The sequence below is a fragment of the Anopheles coluzzii genome, chromosome 2 (genome assembly GCF_943734685.1).
Source record: "Anopheles coluzzii chromosome 2, AcolN3, whole genome shotgun sequence".
NCBI classification, from domain to species: Eukaryota; Metazoa; Arthropoda; class Insecta; order Diptera; family Culicidae; genus Anopheles; species Anopheles coluzzii.
Genome location: NC_064670.1, coordinates 106733911 through 106753369, shown reverse-complemented (window position 1 = coordinate 106753369; position 19459 = coordinate 106733911). Strand labels below are relative to the sequence as shown.

Sequence of the window (19459 nt, the reverse complement as noted above, 5' to 3'; positions counted from 1 at the left end):
CAGGGAGTTATTTAATTACAGTTTGAATCCGTTATCCTGTTTGTATAGCAATTAATAATTGTTGAAAATAAAGATCGCTAGATCGCTACTTGACGTGGAGGAACGCCGCACTCGCTTTGGCTCCTCTGATCCGTTTATTCGTATGTGCCGTGAGTTTAATGTCATTTGTGATCGTCATCAACCTGACATGTCGCGCACCGCATTGTTGTATAGTATTCGTGTCGTGCGACCTTTTACATGTTAATTATGTTACTTAAGACTAAGCGTGACAAATGAATGACCGTAATGTGACTATGTTATAATGAATGAATGTAAATGAATTCGCTTCAAGTGGGCCACTTGCGGTCCGTTGAATTTTAATAAATAAATAACAAAAATAACAAAATAAGAGTAATATGCATAAAAAAAGAAGAAGCCGTAGTACATTTTTTCAAGAATAATCCTCAAACAAATTTGTAACTTCAAAAGCAGCTTCTTGCGAAATACAAAAATCCGAGTGAATTATTCGGAACTCATAATAAAAAAGGCATTAAGAGCATCATCAAAACTGAACCAACAACGTGCACACAGTTTCAAGTTTAGGGCCGTCCTCACGTTTCTTCCCACACACGGCCGGGCGCGTAAGAGAAAAACAGAAGGTTTTTTTTTTGTTTCCTCGCTTATCAATTCACTTCTCCACACACTTCACAGTTGCTCCCCCTCCCCCCTTCGGCATTATCGGTCGTGAGGGGTATATATGTGTCTTATCTCAAGCGGGAGGACTGGGGCAGTGTACGGAACACACTTTAGCGTTTGCCTTCTCTAAACCAACCGATAGAGAATGAGCATGTGAATGCAGTTTTTCCCCCGCCGTCACAACACACACGCCACGCCAGTTTGTTTAACTCTAACTACGCATGATACACTCGATCAAAAGTGACGACGCGGTATATCTAAGCAAACGCGACCAGATTAGAGGGAAAGGAAACAAATGGTCATATTGTGTGTGTTGTGGCGAGCGGGAGCGCGCGCACGAGTGTTCTAGGAAGAGCATTAAGGCTTTAGCAGGTCACAAGAATGCTCGCGTGTCGTGCCATGTTTCCGCTGCTTGTAACAAACAAAATGTGCCGCCAGAGTCACAGGCCATTAGAAGAAAAAAAAAACACAGTATAGCCTATTGTCATCAAAGGTGCGTGTGTATAAATAGTTCAGTGGGGTAGGAAGGAAGCAAACGCGTACGCTTATTAGCCGTGATTTGCTTCCGTTTATCACGTATCCTACAAATAGCGCGTTACATCATTCGCGTATGACTCACTGCGGATAAGTGGAAAACAAAAGCAAGCTAAATGACATCGATAACGTTGTACTAGATGACTTTTGAATTCGTAATGTTGAGCTAATATCTTACAGTGTGTCATCCCAAGACATGAATCGGGATTTTATAAAGTCTGATCCAACTCAAAATGAATTAGAACCATTCTTAGTTGTTCCTGTAATAATTCATTGTTAACAGGCTAGATTCATAATCAAGGAGACAAATGTTACCATCAAGAGACACTATTTATGTCAATAAGTCCTCAAAATATGAATGAATTCTTATTCCAGAAGTACATGACAACTGCTGAATTGGTTTCTCAATAGGCTTTGTGTCACAATGTCAAGAGGTTTTGCCTGGTCAGTGCTGTTCAAATTAAACGTTTCGTTTATCAATCGCTGCTGCACCAAACACACTACACCCAAAGACACACTTAAAGACACAACAATTAGTCAACGCAGACAAATCGAAAGAACGTGAACGATTAGACAAAAGGTATGGGTGTTTGGCCTTGTAAAACCCTTTTTGGGCAAGCTGAGAGATTGGGCTCTTTTTCTACCGTCAATGGTGGTGTTGCCCATTATTAAACGTTTTCAAACAGTAAACAAATCCTTTCGCACACACTCACACACAGCTGTGGCATCAACCGAGGTTCGAGGCAGTTGATATTTTAAACAGTGCTGTACGTGTTTCATCCATTTTCCACCCAAGGGTTCAGAGCCACGCACCGAAAACAGATAGAGCAAAAATGTGTCGCACGTCGCAAAAAGTTCGTTCAAAAACGCGCGTTGATCGTTTTTCCACCCCATTTTTGCGAAGGTTCTTCCCCCCTCTCCCCCCCTCCCTCGATAGGCACCGGACACAGAGTGTGAAGTGCATGAACTTCATAACACCACAGAAACAAACGCGGGTGTGCTGCTCGGGTGCAAGGACGTTGCAAAACAACAAAACACAGCAATGCAGCAACAAGGTAATCACCCTTCGATGCGCCCCAAAAACGGAGAAACAAACAAACCCAGCCGCCGCGGATGACCGTGCGGATGAGTTGAGCGCGCGACCTGGTGGTGGTGGGGCGGCCACCTCTATCAATGCTTGATTCAGACCCGATGGGGAGGGAAAAAAAAGAACCGTAAAAACACATCCAAACCCAACCCAGAACAAAAACGCGAACAAACGCGGAGCCCGATCGACCTTGGATGATAAATGGCGCAACAACCCGTGCCCGATCGGGGTGGTGGCGCGGTATCGAGAAGTATGAGCGCATCCGGCCTTTACCCCCCCCCCCCCCCCCCACACTCTTTACTGTCTGCCACGCTCTCTGACACACCGTTGGCATCACCACTTAATCGTGGCGTGGGGAAAAGAAGCCGAGATTGAGCATTCTTCTGTTGGTGTGCTTGAATGTCGGAGCGATTTTTTAATGCTTCTTGCTGCCCGATAAGAGCTAGAGGTGTAACACAAAGAAAGGTGGGTTTCTTTTGCTGATAGAAGTTTGAAAAAGGGTGAGAGAGTCGTTCTAAATTTGTTATTTCTTTCTAGTTTGTTTCGTGTTGAACTACGCGCTTCAAGAGCTAGATAAATATGAGCTAGAGTTCTAGTTCTTGGCCTGATGTTTGCAACAAACAACGTTTAAAAATGATACCTGGGTTGGGTATAAATGATACACAACTTTCGAAGTAAAACCAAACCACAATGTGTGCAAAATTATCTAAACTTGTATAAAAAAAATCAACAAAATCAACACCAACTCCTTCAACCGCATGTAGGTTAGGAGATTCATAAAAGCATAAACCTACGCGCTCGCTGCTTCGAATCGTAAAGCAATAGAAAACGTTAAGCTACTTAGCTAACCCTCCCGACCATCCTTCTCTCCAAAAACAAAAAAAAAACACTCACTGCAAGTGTGCAGGGGCATTGTTATGAAACCTTAACCCTATTTATTTATTCACTTGTTTACTGCAATTCGATAGTTTCGATGGGATTTGGTTTCCGCTCGCAATTGTCCGTTCACACACACACACACACACACACACACACACACACACACACACACACACACACACACACACACACACACTTCTTAATCGTAAATTGTCTTCGAGATGGGCACACGCGACACGTAATCTGCCACACCAAGTAGGATCAATATAAACACAGACACACACATTGCGAAAAGGCACGGAACGCGAGGCAGCAGCAGTGAGGTGTGTTTTGTTGGCCCTGTTTTGCTCACGATCGCATTAAAGCGGATAACGAATGGATAGTGGAGAGGTTTACTTGAAGCGTGTGATATAATAATTCTGCACAGTCCACTAGCGACCGGCTCAAGTGACACAACAGTTTCCAACTGGGTCTAAACACAATATTATGACAAAAATCAAAGAATGTGCTACTCGTTTTAAAATTATCAGCTATTCAATAAATGATAAAAAAAAACAAATAAGCTTTATAAAAAAGATAAAACTAGCATAAAACTACAAAAACTAATATTAGGGTCCTTTCTGTTTTAAGCTGACTTTTCAGCCTGTCAGCTGTTTGCATTGTATAGCAGTTTTCGAGCAGCTATCTAAGTGGGTATAATATACAGGTGGGCTTATCCCAAGGTGTATGAATTTAGAAGGCTGATTTGTATCGCTTCTTTTTCCGAATGAAGATTTTAAGAGTGTTGATGAAAATTTTAAGAGTGAAAACAAAAGTTTTCACCCATCCTGCCTAAAAGTGATATTCAAATTTGGTTATAAAAAAAAACATGCTATAAGGCCACCTGGACTACATACACTTTGATTCTGGATTCCATCACCTGATCTCTTTAATGCACCTTGGGATGAATTGAAACACAACCTCCCAATTGACATTTTCGAGCACGAATAATCGGGAATTCGAGCAAATTCCCTTAAACTGGAGCCTTAAACTTCCCAATTGACATTTTCGAGCACGAATAATCGGGAATTCGAGCAAATTCCCTTAAACTGAAGCCTTAAACTTCCCTTAAACTGCATCAGTTTAAGGGAATTTAGAAAAAGGCCTTTAAAATCAACTGTGATGCGGCTTTTTCGTTGTTTTCTTTTAGATTCGCTCGGAAATGATGTTTCCTATCGTTATAGTTGGTTATGTAGCCATTTTATACATATATAATATCGATTATTTATAAAATAACATCACACCAAATTTGTTTTTGTTTTTAATTAAAAAAAATCAAAGCTACGAATGTAAAATGAGTTCGATACGTTAATCTATAGTAGAAAGTCTAATTAACGAACTCACCAAATCTTAGCGCTTTCAACTCACTCGATCACAAACAAATCTACAATTTCAGGCGTATCGAGTACTAATCGAGCAGATACGGGAAAACAATTTTGAGCAAATGACACTTGGGCTTGTTTTGCCATTTTTCGAGCAGGTACTCGAATCTAATTCTAGCTATGAGGCTAGAATCATCTAGACTGAAAATTGCAGGCTAGTTTTTTTGTGTGGTTTTGTATGGAGTGTTTACATGATTTCAGCCTCCAACTGTCAAACTCTATACAAAAAACTGACTAGAAACCGTGAAGGGCCCCATTGACTAACAAATAAACAGATATTAATAAGCACATTCTTCAAAAACGACAACCAATATTAAGAGAAGTGAAAAGCAAAAATAGAGAAACAAATTAAAGAAGCGTTTAAAATGCATAAAAAGAGACGAATTTTTCAAAAAGGACAAACATAATACGATAGTTAAAATACGATTAGCAAATAATCAAATGAAAACATGATGAACACGAACGAACAGGACAGATCAAACGATCAAACACAGCAGCAGTTTACAGGCCCGAAAGCATTCGACGACACTTGTCGCTAATTTCCTACCGGGTAAGGGTTGGAGGAGTCGGTTTGTCGTCCCGTTTTTCACATGCGCCTCTTTTGCGCCTGTATTTTGCGTCCACAACAATAAAGCAAAAGACCACCACCCCACACAGCGGCTGGCTGGCTAAGCTCATGTCACATACGCGAGCGCGGCCATACGCGCGTCATGGTTAAAATTAGTTCCGCGGCGCTGCAGCGAGCGATCCCCGCGCGGATCGAGCTAGACCGCAGGGGACCTTGGCTCAATCGCTTGGGGCTGTGTTTGTTTAAATAAGTGAGAGAAAGCACACATTAAAGCAAGTAAAACGGTTTAAATCGCTTCAAGCAGCACACGATCTGCTCGTCGCTGTTGACCCGCAAGAAACACAGATCTAGGGTCCAGCAGCATCGGCAGCCCCGAACCACTTAGGCCCTTCTCTCAATGCTCACAACAAATGCTGTTGTTGGTTGAGGTGCTGGTCCCACTCTGGTTCTGCCTGCTTGTGATTCATCCCGCCACTTGCCACTCTCCATTTGGGTAGAATCATAATTCGATCAATTGAAGTGGCGCGCGTCTTGCTGCCTTAGAACGCCGCTCTCATCAAAAGCACCACCAATTAGCATTAGAAATGAGTCAGAATATCGTCTTCCTCTGTTGCCTAATCAAAGGCAGGTTCTGTTGTAACAGGGACAGAGTTGTTTGTGTGTGTGTCTGCTCGTGTGTATGTTAATTGTGGTCTGACAAATGAAGGGAAAAGCGAAGCAATGGACGACCAAGCGGGCCAAATCATACAAAGCGCAACGGGGATTGTTTTGACAGGCGGATGAAAGCCAGGCCAATAAATTGCACCAATGTGTGGCAAGAGAGAGAGTTTTAAATCTGTCATCGTTGCCATCGCCATTTGAAAACATTATCATTAAGCGAAATAATAATAAAAATACTGTAAATCATTAAGGTTGTTCCGGGGGAGGAAGTAATGAGCAAACAAGCACCTGAAAAAGTCAGGAATTTTGAGGGCGAAAATATTGTTACATCTTCATTCTGCGACATTAATTAATCTTTCGCACATTAATTGATTCGCACAGTGGGAAAAAGCCCCCCCTCCTCCCGCGGACCAGGGAATAATATTTACTAACATTACAAAGCAAACATGTCTCCTTCTTATAAGTAGCTGCTGCTGCCTCGTCGCGATGACAAATCAAGCCGAATTGTTTTGGAAAGCCAACAACGACACCGATGGGTCGTCGTCTGTCTCCTCAAACAATTATGCCATCGTTATCGTGGATAAAAAAAAAACGTCAAACAACGGAACAGAAAAAATGTTATTAAAAATATTCGCATTCGTTAAACAATCTCTCCACCTTTTGGCTCATTAAACTAAAAAGAACGACGAAAAGAAACTAAAAAGCAAAAGTACACTTTTTTGGGTTTTTTTTTTCTTCTTCTAGTGCGCGTCTTCCACCCGTCTTTAATGCACAGCTCTATTAATCGATTCCACCCGCTTCTCAGCGACCCTGGGAACGTGTGACGAAACTGTCCATCCGTTCGGTTTCGGAATCTCCCAACCGACAGGGCATAACTTTCTGGGGGTACATTGAAGCGGAATGGGAGATCGCTGCCCGGTGGGAAAGTTTGCTCAGCGCTAAAGAAAAGCAGCATTTAAACGACGACGGCGACGACTATCTTATCTCTACCCCTCTTTGACAGCAGCAGCAGCCACGAAAAGCAGTCACCTCGGGAAACGGAAAAGCGCGGCGAGTTTTCCGTCATTTTTTTTCCAACCACACGACCCAAGAGTTGATTCAACTCTTGGGAAAAACGAACCCCAACGAGAGAGAGAGAGACTTGCTTGTGTTTGCTATCTGAAATATTCACACAAACACGGCCACACATAGGGGTCAGAGGGAACTGGGCACATTTCGACGGGGGCAGATATTCCGTGCGCTGCCGCTGTTTTTTGAAATAGTTTCATAATAATTAGCTACCTGAGTTTCACACACAGAGTTGCAAAAAAAAACGGAGCTCCCCCCCCCCCCCCCCCCCCCCCCCCGGTGGATCATTTTAATGGTAGAAATATGAGAAGAAGTAAAAAAAAAGGTTAGGTAGAAAACACCGATCGGGAAAATCGGTCTGCGCAAAGACCGCTGCTGCTGCTAACGCTTTCCTCTTTCAGGCTGCGGCACAACACACAGCCGATAAGCAGAAAATGCGTGCAAGTAGTGTGAGCTTCTCAGGGGGGTTTTTTTTTTCGCTTTTCTCTCGGTGGCCGATGTGGCTTGTGGCTCTGCGCCGGTTTTTGGCTGCGTTCCGGATTTGTGCAGAAGGCTCAGCCAACGAGTGTGTGCTCAAGGGAGGCTCGTAATGATGGCGCGTGCGCCGCGAGCGCGCATGATCTCATTTCCGGTGGGAAATTTTCCGCTTTCTACCTTGTTTTTCTCTACCAGTTGTTGTTATCTATCGCTCTCTCTCTCTCTCTCTCTCTGTCATGCTCTTCTCTTCTGTCGCTCGGCCTTGTGCGGTAAATAAATCGACAGGAAAAAAAGCGAACACACACACACATGGAGCAAATAAAATCAGTTTATTGGGGGGAAATAGTACCAGTGATCGATAAAGTTAAGGGGAATTCACTGTAAAAAAGGTTTGCAACATTTTTCGTAATCTTAACGTACAACAAACCGATTACGTCAGAAGATATCATCACAATCGTATATGACTGAATCATCTTGAACGGCAGAATTACGGTACATGATATCACACACTCAAATAGTCGTTACATTCAGACAAAAACGTTACAGCCTTTACAGAAACAATGACGACAGAATTAGGATTTTTTTCATGTAAACATTCCTAGTAAAACTTTGCCCTTTTAGCTCCAACTTTAGCTACCATGTTGTAGAATTTGGTACGAACATTTCTTAGACAAATGCACAATAAAAAAATAATATTTATAAGAAGCTTTCTATCAACAATAAAAGTTTTTGATATCATGTGACGTCATTACAATCTCAACTGGAGCCATTTTGCCTTTTTTTTTGCGAAAACTAAGTCATGAATCTGAGACGTTATATGTTCTTGTGATGTGTTACTGATAAATATATTAAATCAGCACAATCGACTCGTTACAAGCATGATCAATAAATCCCAAAACAGCAAGACAGTGTTTAAAAGCGGATGCCAATGCTCGGTCAGCATTCCGACAGATGGTTCAGCCCTCTAATTTAAGGATGACATGACAGATACAAAATATCCTCCTGACGGGAGACAATTCGTGCAATCCTTCAGCATTTTAAAAACAACCCCAATTTTTATGAGTCTTAATACAGCCGTACCAACACACACCGCAATGGATCCCACGTCGCATGAATTATTCGTTGTAGCATAAATAAACTTCACAACAGCAACGACACGAGGCTAACGCAGAAAGGAATAAAAAAAACACATCGGAAAGCATAAATTCATCTTCCTTGTGCTTGTGCCGGGCTCGTGTCACAGAACGCACGGTGCGGTGCGGCAGATCCCCCGCCCCCCCCCCCCCCCCCCCCCCCCCCCCTTGACCAACACACCATTGGCCATCGACACACAAGCCACCGCCAGCTGTTGATGCGCGTGTGACATACACGCTTGCGCAAGGCACACACCACGCTTCAACTGTGTTTCGGTGCGTTTTTTTCTTCCTCTCTCTCTCTCTCTTTGGCTTCTGTTGGTTTTATAAAACCCTCAATCCATCCTCCACTATCCGCCGACTTTGATGACAATGTTTTTTTGGATGTTGTTTGCCTTCTATTGCAGTTCTTTCTCGCCACAAATGATTTCCGAGGATTTGTATGTTTCCTTTTGCGTGTCTCCTCGCTACTTCTTCAAACCCGGCTTAAGCTGTCTTTTCTTTTCTGCTACTGCCCGTCCCGTTCCGCAATCGTGGCCATAAATAAAACACATACGGTAGACATTTTATCCTTTCCTTATTTTCATTGTATCCTCCAACATAAGAAGGATGGGATGGTGCAGCATATGTAACAAAGGATTGGACCGGGGCAACAAGGACTTATGCTGGGGCATGTGCAACGCACGCTTGATGCTACTCCGCTGGTTGGTTGGGAGTTGTTTGTGCAGGAAAGGCGAACAAATAAACCGGAACAAATTGAACGAAGCAATGTCTCGGTGTTTTGGGGAAGACAAAGAGCCACACGCCGAAAGAGAATCATGATTGTTGGGCTTTCATTTGCTTTACTTTGGGCGGTAGAGTGCCGTTCATCGAGGGAGAGACCGTATGGCATTTGTCAGGCAAGGGATGGTGTGAGCTTTGATTTTTTTGGTTTTGAGTTCATTTGTTGATAATCCTTATGCAGTGGATGGCAATTTGAAGAACAAGAGAATTTTGAAATGTTCTAGTAAAAATTAAGATAATTAAAATCTAAAGTTTAATTACTGTTCATGGAATAACGATAATATTAAGCAATGGCAAATGAACACTTTCATTAAATTCATTACATTTAATAAAGATGCAATTTAAATATCTAAACGTAATATTGTCAGAGCTGATGACGTCATGGTTCTGGCAAAACAACCATCGCAACAACACAGAACGTCTGCTATTCACACGCGTTGAAACCGAAACTAAAAGAGAGACTAAAGCAACAACAACAACAACAACAAAACAGTGTTCAACAGGACGGAACACAACCAAACAGCCCCGCGGCCGAGCAACACCGGGAACTGGAGTTCAAGGTCATTAAATAACGCCGGACATTTCCGGTTCCGGTTCCACATTCGGACCGTGTTCTGGGACGTTGTCGATTGGACACCGTTTGACTTTAACACACACACAAATGAACGAATATTTAAACCAAATCAAATCAGAGCTTTGCTCTAATAATACAGTCCACGGGGGCACTTCCGGTATTAGCTCCATGCGTAAAAATACAACTAAATGTGGTATTTACGGTTTGAAGCTAAGACTAAAAATAAAAACCAACCTTTTTTGCTCTCATAAAGATACATAGCTACTTAGGCCGGCTAATCTCTAGGCAAAATAGCATTACTAGCAAACGGAAAGGAAAAGGGAATAAACCCAGAAAGAAAACAAAAAGCATGAACTGTCACCATCTGACAGCGCCGCAACTTCACTTGCACTCGAAAAGCAGCAAAAAAAACAGAAAGAAACTAGAAGAGATGGGAGAAGAGCTTCCCTTTCTTCCTGCCGTTTTTTTTTTTTGACAGACGGGAACAACAACCACACCTTAAAATGGGGGGAGTGTGGGGGTGAAGTATCAACCCAAAACAACCCCCCACACACTCACACACACACGTAGACACGTTTTGATGTGATTTTAATGTTGCGCCGACCAACCTAGAGAGCCGCTTTCCGTTCCCTACTTGCCCCTTCGGGGGGAGAAGGCAATGATGCATCACTCCGCACCCCGAAGTGCACTAACATGCACTTCTACCTTCCTTTGCTTCCTTCATCCTTCTCTTTCTCTCTTTCCTTCACTTACCTTCAGTGCGTTCAGATCGATATCATCCAGTGAACAGTTCACGGACGGAGCGAGCATTTGGTGCGCCATTTTGACGTTTACCACAGCAGCAGCAGCACCACCACCACCACAGCCGTCGCACAACCCCGCCTGCAATCGGGGCTGTCTCTTTCACACACACACGCACTCACACACTTCCACGGATACACTCACGCACGCACACACACACACACTCTTCCACCCACCGTTCACAAAAGTGGGAGACGGGTGGATGAATGGGGAGCAAAGTTGCTGTGCGTCTGTCAAGCAGAAAAGGAAAACAAGGAAAAACGCAGCCTACTTCTCTCGCTTGCGCGCCCGCTTGTCAGGCCGCGCGGCACACAACACACACACGCACCCTTTTCCACAGGAAGGTGGTGTTGGGGGGGGGTTTCCACACTTTTTGATTTTGTTTATTTCACACTCACACACGCACTGTTGTTTCACTTTACTAGATAACAAAAAAAAAGATGAAGATGATAACAATTATGATTAATTCGCTATTTCTCGGGGAAAGAAAAACCTCCATGTGTCAATGTTTATTTGTGTACAAACAATAATCGTGTACTTGAGAAAGAGAAAAAAACATTTTCGAATTTTTTTTTTTTGCAACTACACGCACTTCTACCACACTGCAAAATTTGTGATTTTGCTTGGGCTTTCGAACACGCACACGCAAACAGCAGCACCCGGTGGCAGCTAATACTTCAGCACAGACACACACGTACACACTCTAATGCTACGGGTTAGCCCTTGTACACTACACACACACACACACATAGGGGAAAAGGACATTGATTAGTACATGTGTCTCGCGCACACAGGCGCACACGTGTACTACTACCTTGAGGCCCCGTTCACTTGAGGTACGCTACCAGAGGAACACACCCTTACATCCCGTAGTTTGCGGTAGTGAAAATGTATGTGTGTGTGAGCTGCCAAATGATTGTTGCGGAAGTAAAATGCCGGAAGCGAAATGCATCTTGGAATGCTTAGGGAATGGAAACACTTGCACAAGTCGATTTGTGATCATCAATTTAATTTGAATTCATTTTTTGCTACCAAAGAGCACACCCAACTCACTGCAAACCCGTCACCGTGGGTCATTAGAACAGTGAAATTGTCATTTGAAGCACACACACACACATACACTCTCATACACACGACGTACGCAAACGTGTATACTAAAGTGGGATTTTATTTTTCTTTACTGCTTCTCGTAAATCATTTTTCGTACACCAGTTCCGACAAAGTTCGACAATTCATCACTTCTCCTCCTTTTTCTACATTTTGCAGACGACTTTCAGAATAGAACGAACGATTCACACACACCCAGCCTACTACACCGTTCTCGCATATCTCAGACGAACAAATCCCCTACGTGTCCTGTTTGTCGGTGAATCTTCAAGACGCTTCTAAACAGACACACACACACAATAGACAATTAAATCGACAAATTGTCACCAAACACGGGAAAGAAGCAGCACAGGCAGGCAAAGCCCTGTGCCCACACAGAACGCCCAGAAGCCGGAACTGCCTTTAATTAGAAGACGCAATCCTGGGTGCCGGTGAACAGAGTCCGCTGCTATTCAATCGATAATGAACGTACCGTTGACGGCACGGAACGACGAAAACATACATTACCCCGTTAGAAAGAGCGAGAGCGAGAGAGTGAGAGTGAGAGAGAGAGCGAGCGCGCGCGTGAGGGCGTGCGAGAGTAACCGAGCCACACCATACGAGCGAGTGCACGAAAGAGGGAGAAAGAGAGCAAAGGCAAAGGCAGCGAGATGGAATATGAGCGATTTTTTTTTTGCGATGATGAAATACACACAGCACTGTGCTGTAGCGGTATCAACACATGTTTGTGTGTGTATATGTATGAAACAAAAAGTGCGAAAAGAATAAATGTATTTATTCCACTTTACAAAACTGCATTTTATGATACTTAGCAGAATTTTATCACACCATTAGAACAAAATTCGCTCCGTCTCTCCTACACACAGCATCAGCAAAATCTGTCAGTGTGTGTGAGTGTGTGTGTGTGTGTGTGTGACAGAAGGAAACACGGGAAGATTCCGCTTGCGCTGTCCAGCAGCCAAACGAAACATGATTACTACACAAACATATCCCAACAATGCCTAATTGCACGCACAATCACACCATTTACAGCGCGCACACACACACACAAAATGCACCGAAAAATGACTAAATTTCTTGACGGGCGACGACGAACAAACACACCACCAAAAAGCATTTTACATGCGCGTGTGTGTGTGTTGGTGCGGTCGCCCGATAGCGCAACTCAACTGTGAGCAGGTTAACTTTGATTGGTAAAACTGCTCTGTCTCGTTCGCTCTTGCGCTTCCCGCGCTCCCCGTTCGTTCTAGTGTTCTTTATTCTAGCGTCAGTAGTGCCTATCTCCTCTTCTATCGCTCTCCGTTCCTGCTCCGTCGCATACACGAGGGGTTTTTATTCGAACCAGTTCGCACGAGCAAACACCCACCGATCGCACCACTACACGTACAGGCGGGCGCAAAGGGAGCGATTTTTGGACTCTTTTTTCGCGAGCTAAATGCACCCTTTTTCGGGTAAAATGGGCAGCAAACTCTTGGTTTTGCATCAATCTTCATGAATCCATCGGAAAGGAATGGTTTATTTCGCTCCTTCAACGTTTAATTCACGCAGCAAAAAGCTGACAAATGCACACGCACACACACACAGACAGGGGCCGCCCGACTCTGGTCGCAATTGATGGGAAGAAAACGGTCGAGAGAAGAGTGGGAGCAGCAGAGAAGGGCTTGATAGACGAAGATGTTTTCTTTAGGCTTTGCACGAAACTATGAACACAGTTAGCCGTTGTCGCACAGAAAACCCGACAAACACCAATTCCTTCTTCTTCCCTCACACAAACGCACACATTTTCGCTCGGTTTTGCCGATTAGACACGGACGCACGCACGCAATTTGGGGAGAGGTGGAGGGTTGGGTGAACCACACATCGGATCCTTTTTTCTGTCTACGTCGATTATTCGCACACCACGGACACACAAACGACCACGGCCCCGTCCACACCCACCACACACGCAACGCACGTACAGTAAAGCGAGAACAATGGATTGCAGCTTAAGATGGGTTAGTCGAGCGCGATTACACACCACTTGCAAACGCACAACGGAGCCGAAATCTGGATGAAATTTCTCAGCACTCCATTATCATCATCTTCATATTACACTGCCGCATGAGAAGTACGACATCTTTACTTTTCTGCATCTGCTTCACGCACCACTCACACACTGACTGGCTGCTGGTCGATCAAGTTTGCTCGAGCTGCTGCTGCTGGTACGACGACGGCCTGCCACATTTGTTCGCCTGTGTAGTGATGGGCCTCAAAACACGGGTGGGAAAGAGATAGCAAATGTGTTTGAGTTTGCATCAGCGTTTCAGCAGTTGAACATCGAAAAATACTTGCTATTATGCATGCTTTTGTTATTAAGCACATTAACATTAATTTCATTTTTTCTTTTCGATTTTAATGACGTGTAACTAGTCATTTTATTAACAATTCTATTGTGCTAAAAAGGAAAATACAAAACCATATTTTATTGACAGCACAACGCGCTACTTGGGCGGGAACGATGGTTCCGATCCATGCGAAATCATTTCAATCCAGCTTGAAATGACAGCAAGGTAGACGAAGACGAAATTAAAACGAATGAAAAACACCATTTCCAATGAAAAATACACTATAGTAATGATGTTAAGTGCAGTTAAAACAAAAGCTGCTTCAAGGAAAAGCCAAATAAGCTCTAAAAATATTTCGAGAACAGCAGCGCTCTATCAAATCGATGAATTGAGAGAACTTGCTAATGTCGACAATGTCGACCTGCTTCCAGCACCCGAGTTGAAAAGAACTTTATTCAAAATGACAGTTGAAAGACTTTTGGTATGTTCGAAATCAAAGCGAAAGGAACAGTCATTTACTTAAAAAAGAAAACACTCCAAGGAATAATTTTCAATTTTCATTTTATTTTCATTGAGATAGCGCATTTTCTTCCACAAACCGGGTAAGGTAACTCAAAGTTTCATTGCAATCGATACAATTCAAAACCGTTCTCGTGCATGCCCGGAAAGCGTTTGTTCTGCAAACGAGGTAATTGTTTTATAACAACGCAAATGATTTAGGTTCTTTGAACACCTTGCGTCAATTTAGCTTTTGAAAAGACTATTATAAATTCCAACACAAAACCCCCCATAATAGGTTTACAAACAAACGCCAGTAACAGCTCACAAGGTTCAAACACGAGCAAATGACAGGAAATATGTGTGTGCAATCACAGAGCGCCCACATGGAGAGCACTTTTTCTTTTGTTAAGTAGATTTTGGGTAATTTTTCAACTAAAACGTGTTGCCAGTACTTCACGTGAGCGTGCATAAAGTGTTTTGCCGTTTGTTTCTTTGCTTTGTTAAATGAATTACAAATATATCGTGTCTACTACTGTAATTAGTTTTTTTTCTCAAACAAAACGTATGTAGCGTTAGTAGTTTTTAGTAGTATTTAGTTACTGCGTGTTTTTTTTTTCTTTTCATTATCGATACTATAAGTTATCTCATTAAGGTTAAAGGTTGTTGTTGTTTTTTTTTTTGGGGATTTGTTTTTCAACGCCATCGCGTTGTTGCTTCGTTTTAGTTAAAGATCACTCTCTCTCTCTCTCTCTTTCGTACGCTAGCCTACAAGGAAGGGAAAAATAAACGCCAACAAGAGCGCCCTCGAGGTCGCTAAAGATCCTTCCGAATGGGAATCCTGGTTTGTGTGTTTCTGGTGTGAACACATTAGCTTCAACTTTGAGGAGATGTCGTCAGCGATCGTTTGAAATCAACACATAAGTACCCCGCGATCACTCTTTTCTAGTGATCCTCGTCGTCACACAGATCGTGTTCTGGTCTGGGCAATCTGGTATTTTTTTTCCACTTCCGCTTCTACTAACTTTCATACGGTTTCTTTCGACTAAGTTGCTCCTTTCTGTTCTGCACGGCGAGCACTATTTCCAACGCATTGTTATTCGCTACACTACCCGGACATTAATTATATGTACAAACAAACTGTCCACGCGACAAGCTGCAACGACGACGGAACGCGACGGGACACACAAACCAAACCGCGGGAACTGGCTGCTGCTGGTACAAGATCAGCTGCTGGCAAAATTGGTTTCTTAAAAATTGGGTACGATGTCGGCAGTTTTTTTTTTAATTCTTTCCGCACGATCAGTTTTCATTTCGATTGCTTTTGCTAGTTTCATTAGGAATCAATAGCCCCCAAATGTGTCATTCGTTTTAAGGGGGCATTGGGGCAATGATTAAAGGTTTGATCAAGATAGTTGGTACTGCACTGGGGTTTTTTTTGTGTGTGGTTTCTGTTCTAGTTCGCTAGAATTAATTTGTTAGTTCCTCTAGTGTCGCTTACGTTTCGTCTTTCACAGCGCCTTTAGTCGCTCTCTTTATCTCCCTCTCTCTCTCTCTTTCTCTCGTTAGTTGTTCATCTCTGCTTTCTTCTGTTTGCTTATAATACTTTTTGTGGATATATCATAAATTGGATGCTCTGCTTTACTACAGCTCTTCAACACGGCCCCCTATTTCGTTCTATCATACTGTGGTGTCTTCATTTTGTATTTGTGTGTTTTTTTTTTGCGCTGTGGATTAGTATTAACTCATTTCATCTTGCTTTGCTTTTTACGTTATCAATTCGCTGTTTTGTTTTACAATATTTGCATATACGGTTCCACTCAGCTTCTCAGCTATTATTTAAATTGTTCACAGCTTACAATCTTCTTTATTTTTTGTCTCTAGTTTCCCTTTCCCATTAACTTGTTTACTATTATTTACTCAAATCATATACCTATTAGCTGTTCTGTAAATTGGATTCGTTTAATATAGTTTCGTTTCCTTTGCTTTTCTTCATTCACACGTGTCACGCCAGTTGAAAGCAGGTAGTAGTAGTTTTACATTTTTCTTATCTTCTTAATATAGTTTCGTTCTTTTTTTCATCGCTCATCTCTATTTTTGACCTTCTTCTTTATTTTACTGCAGAAAAGGATAAAGTGGGAAATGAAACAGCGAGAATTTGAAGTGAAAAATGAACAAACACTAGTCCGTTATTAAACTTCCTCCCACGTTTTGTTTGCTATTGAATTGGCACTTGATAAAAAGGGGGAGGGAGGGGGTGGTTTCGTTTTATGGTAAACATGTTTAGTGTGTATGATTAATACTCGCTTGTAGCGTAATGTTACCGAACGTGCGTGTTTTATGTGCGTGTTGTACCTTACACTAACTAAGAACGTACAAGGGTTTTTGGATAGTTTAAGAAGAGGAGTGGAAGTAGAAGGTTTGATACTATAAGAGAGTTTAACAATATTTATCAGTTCATTTCCAGCTAGCTAAACAGAGTGTATATAATAGGAAGGCAAACAACAAGCGCTTAGAGAGGAAGAGAAACGTTACAAGAGAGAGAAACAGAGGGGGCGCGTTTGTCCGCAACGATAAACGACTACCAAAAACCCATCAACGGAAACAGCACTGGAAGGATATGTGTTAGCAATGTTTCGGTTATAACGAGTGTAGTGTAAGGGAAAACCCGGAGGAAGGCTTGCATTCAGTTAAGGTTGCTTTAAAAGGGGCGGCAAAACGGAGCCATGAGCCTGCGAAGGAGAGCTAGTCAACAATCATTAACTGGAGTTTCGTTTCTCAAAGCTAGATCTAATGGTTTTAACGGTATGGGGAGGAGAAAGCTTTACGTGCTCTAACTACTACGAGAGAGAAAGTGTGAAAGGTCCAATTATCTACTAGAACTGTGAAGGATTGTTTAGCAAGCAAGTAGATTGCTTGTTTGCTGAGGGCCCATTGGCAGCCGTCTACTTCTTGTGCGTTCGGGTGCTTGTATATGTGTTCGCTTTGCTAAGGAGGATGACTGTCGTTAGATTAGGAGCGTTTTAAAAATGGTTCTAAAAAGTATTTATCAAACGGTGTTGAACTGGCGTCCTAGAGGAGTGGCGTCGATCACGCTGGAATATATGAACTAACATTCCCGTATGAACTAGCTTGATTGGTCACAGTTAACGAGTTGAGGGGGGCGGCGGCTTTGCTTACACCATCCTCCCCCCCCATCATCATTTTCACTCTAGAAGGTAGTTTTAGTAGTAATCTTTAAGAAATTTCTTTTCGTCTATCTGAATAGTAATTTGGTTTTGCACTTTCGACGCGTTCTTCACTCGCACTGGGGGAGGGGTATTAAATGTAATGGTTCGACAACGTCCACCTCGCCGTTTGTCTTGTACAGTGGAGATTGATTTCTGTTCTGGTTTTTTTTAAAGGGCAAAGATTTAATTTTAAGACTGCTATAGCTACAATTCGAGGCATTAGAAGAATGAGTGTTTGTTGTGAGTTTTTGTTTGAATCGTATTCTAAATACAGCAGCTTGTGTGATGATCATTAAAGCCTTTTTCGATAGAGCTAGTGTAAAGTGAACTTACGTGCAAGGTTTTTTTTTGCTACACTTCATACCATTTTCCTCCTGCCTATGCTGCCTTTTTGACACGCGCAGAGAGTTTGCGAGAGTTTGTTTCCGGGAAAAAGCTCGATGATTATTTATACTACGTCAGACTAAGCAAGGGTCGCCGCAGCAATGATGATGCCAGAATAGCTTCCAAGGGTTCTGTATCAAACAAGAACGTGCAAACAAATGTGTGCTGCAAAACGAGTGGTTTTCTATACTCGCTATAGAGAAAAGGCAAACCGTTTAGCCTAAAAAGGGATGAAATCTTGCAATTGTGCTCTACGTCCCCTCGGCTTTTCTTGTTGACTTGTCTCGCTAGAAAACGTGTTACAGTAGTGATTTGCTTAGCTGTGTATTAGTAATAGTAGTAGTAGTAGTAGTAGTAGTAGTAGTAGTAGTAGTAGTTTACCACCTTTATCGCTTAGATACTCTCCTTCGCCGGTGCCCGCTGGTTTGTTCTATATATGTTACTTCAAAAGTATTACGTTAACTGTTAGTTCGGTTAGTTCACAACTGCGATCCGTTTTCCTTTCACTTCTTGCCGGCCTCTTCACACAACCGTCCCCTTTTCATTTTGTTCAACGGGCACACATTGTAATTGTTTAACAATATTAACAGTTTTAGTTTTGTAGAGATAAATGATTTTGAAAAAAGTAGATTACAATTCAACGCATATTTCCTACATCTAACACACAATTCACGTGCCAGGTTGTATGGTTAGTAAAACAAGGCACAAGTAACGCTGCCTAGATATATATACTTTAGCTCGATACAATTTAATTATCTAATTTTAATTATAAGTAGTAAAATCATAATAAATATTCAAAAAAAAAACATAAACTTAATAGAAAATGATATTTTTACTACAGAAAAACATAAAAATAAAAGCTAAATTTAAACGTCAATTTATTTCAACCCCATATTATAATAAAACTATGCAAAAGATACACATTAAGCGGTTGCACATTTTTTCTCTATAAAACTCACACATTGAACATCTGCCCTTGTCTGTCTGTTTGTTGTGCCTAACTTTTAAGTAAGCCCTCAGATCTTTCGTCAAACGTTGGCTCGCGTCGGTGTGCGTTGCATAAATGGGTTTAGCTTGACACAAAACACAAGGGACATTCTGCTGCAGGTGTATTGAGATTCCTTAAACTGAAGAAGCACACACGAAAATATAAAACACCGAAACACACGCCTATGCCATGCTTTTGCCGTTTCATTGTTGTAATATAAAATAACAATCTAACACCTCCACGTGAGCTTTACGAGATGCACACAATC

General features: G+C 42.3%; 1 protein-coding gene across 16 annotated transcripts in view; it reads right to left on the bottom strand.

Annotated features, from left to right (window-relative positions):
* The window catches only part of LOC120953541 (serine/threonine-protein kinase mig-15), a 56672-nt gene extending 42701 nt beyond the window's left edge, over nucleotides 1-13971 (bottom strand). For 7 of the 16 annotated variants that reach the window (XM_049608065.1, XM_049608059.1, XM_040373595.2 and 4 more), the window contains exons 1-2: nucleotides 13785-13957; nucleotides 10613-11081 (exon numbers count right to left, since the gene is read on the bottom strand). In XM_049608065.1, the coding sequence (XP_049464022.1) occupies nucleotides 10613-10681 (69 nt within the window). In that variant the 5' untranslated portion in view covers nucleotides 10682-11081; nucleotides 13785-13957. Of the gene's footprint in view, nucleotides 1-10612; nucleotides 11082-12094; nucleotides 12268-13725 lie in introns of those variants that run through there. The other 9 variants (XM_040373581.2, XM_049608058.1, XM_049608060.1 and 6 more) reach the window with 6 other exon arrangements.
* Between the last annotated feature and the right edge of the window lie 5488 nt (nucleotides 13972-19459).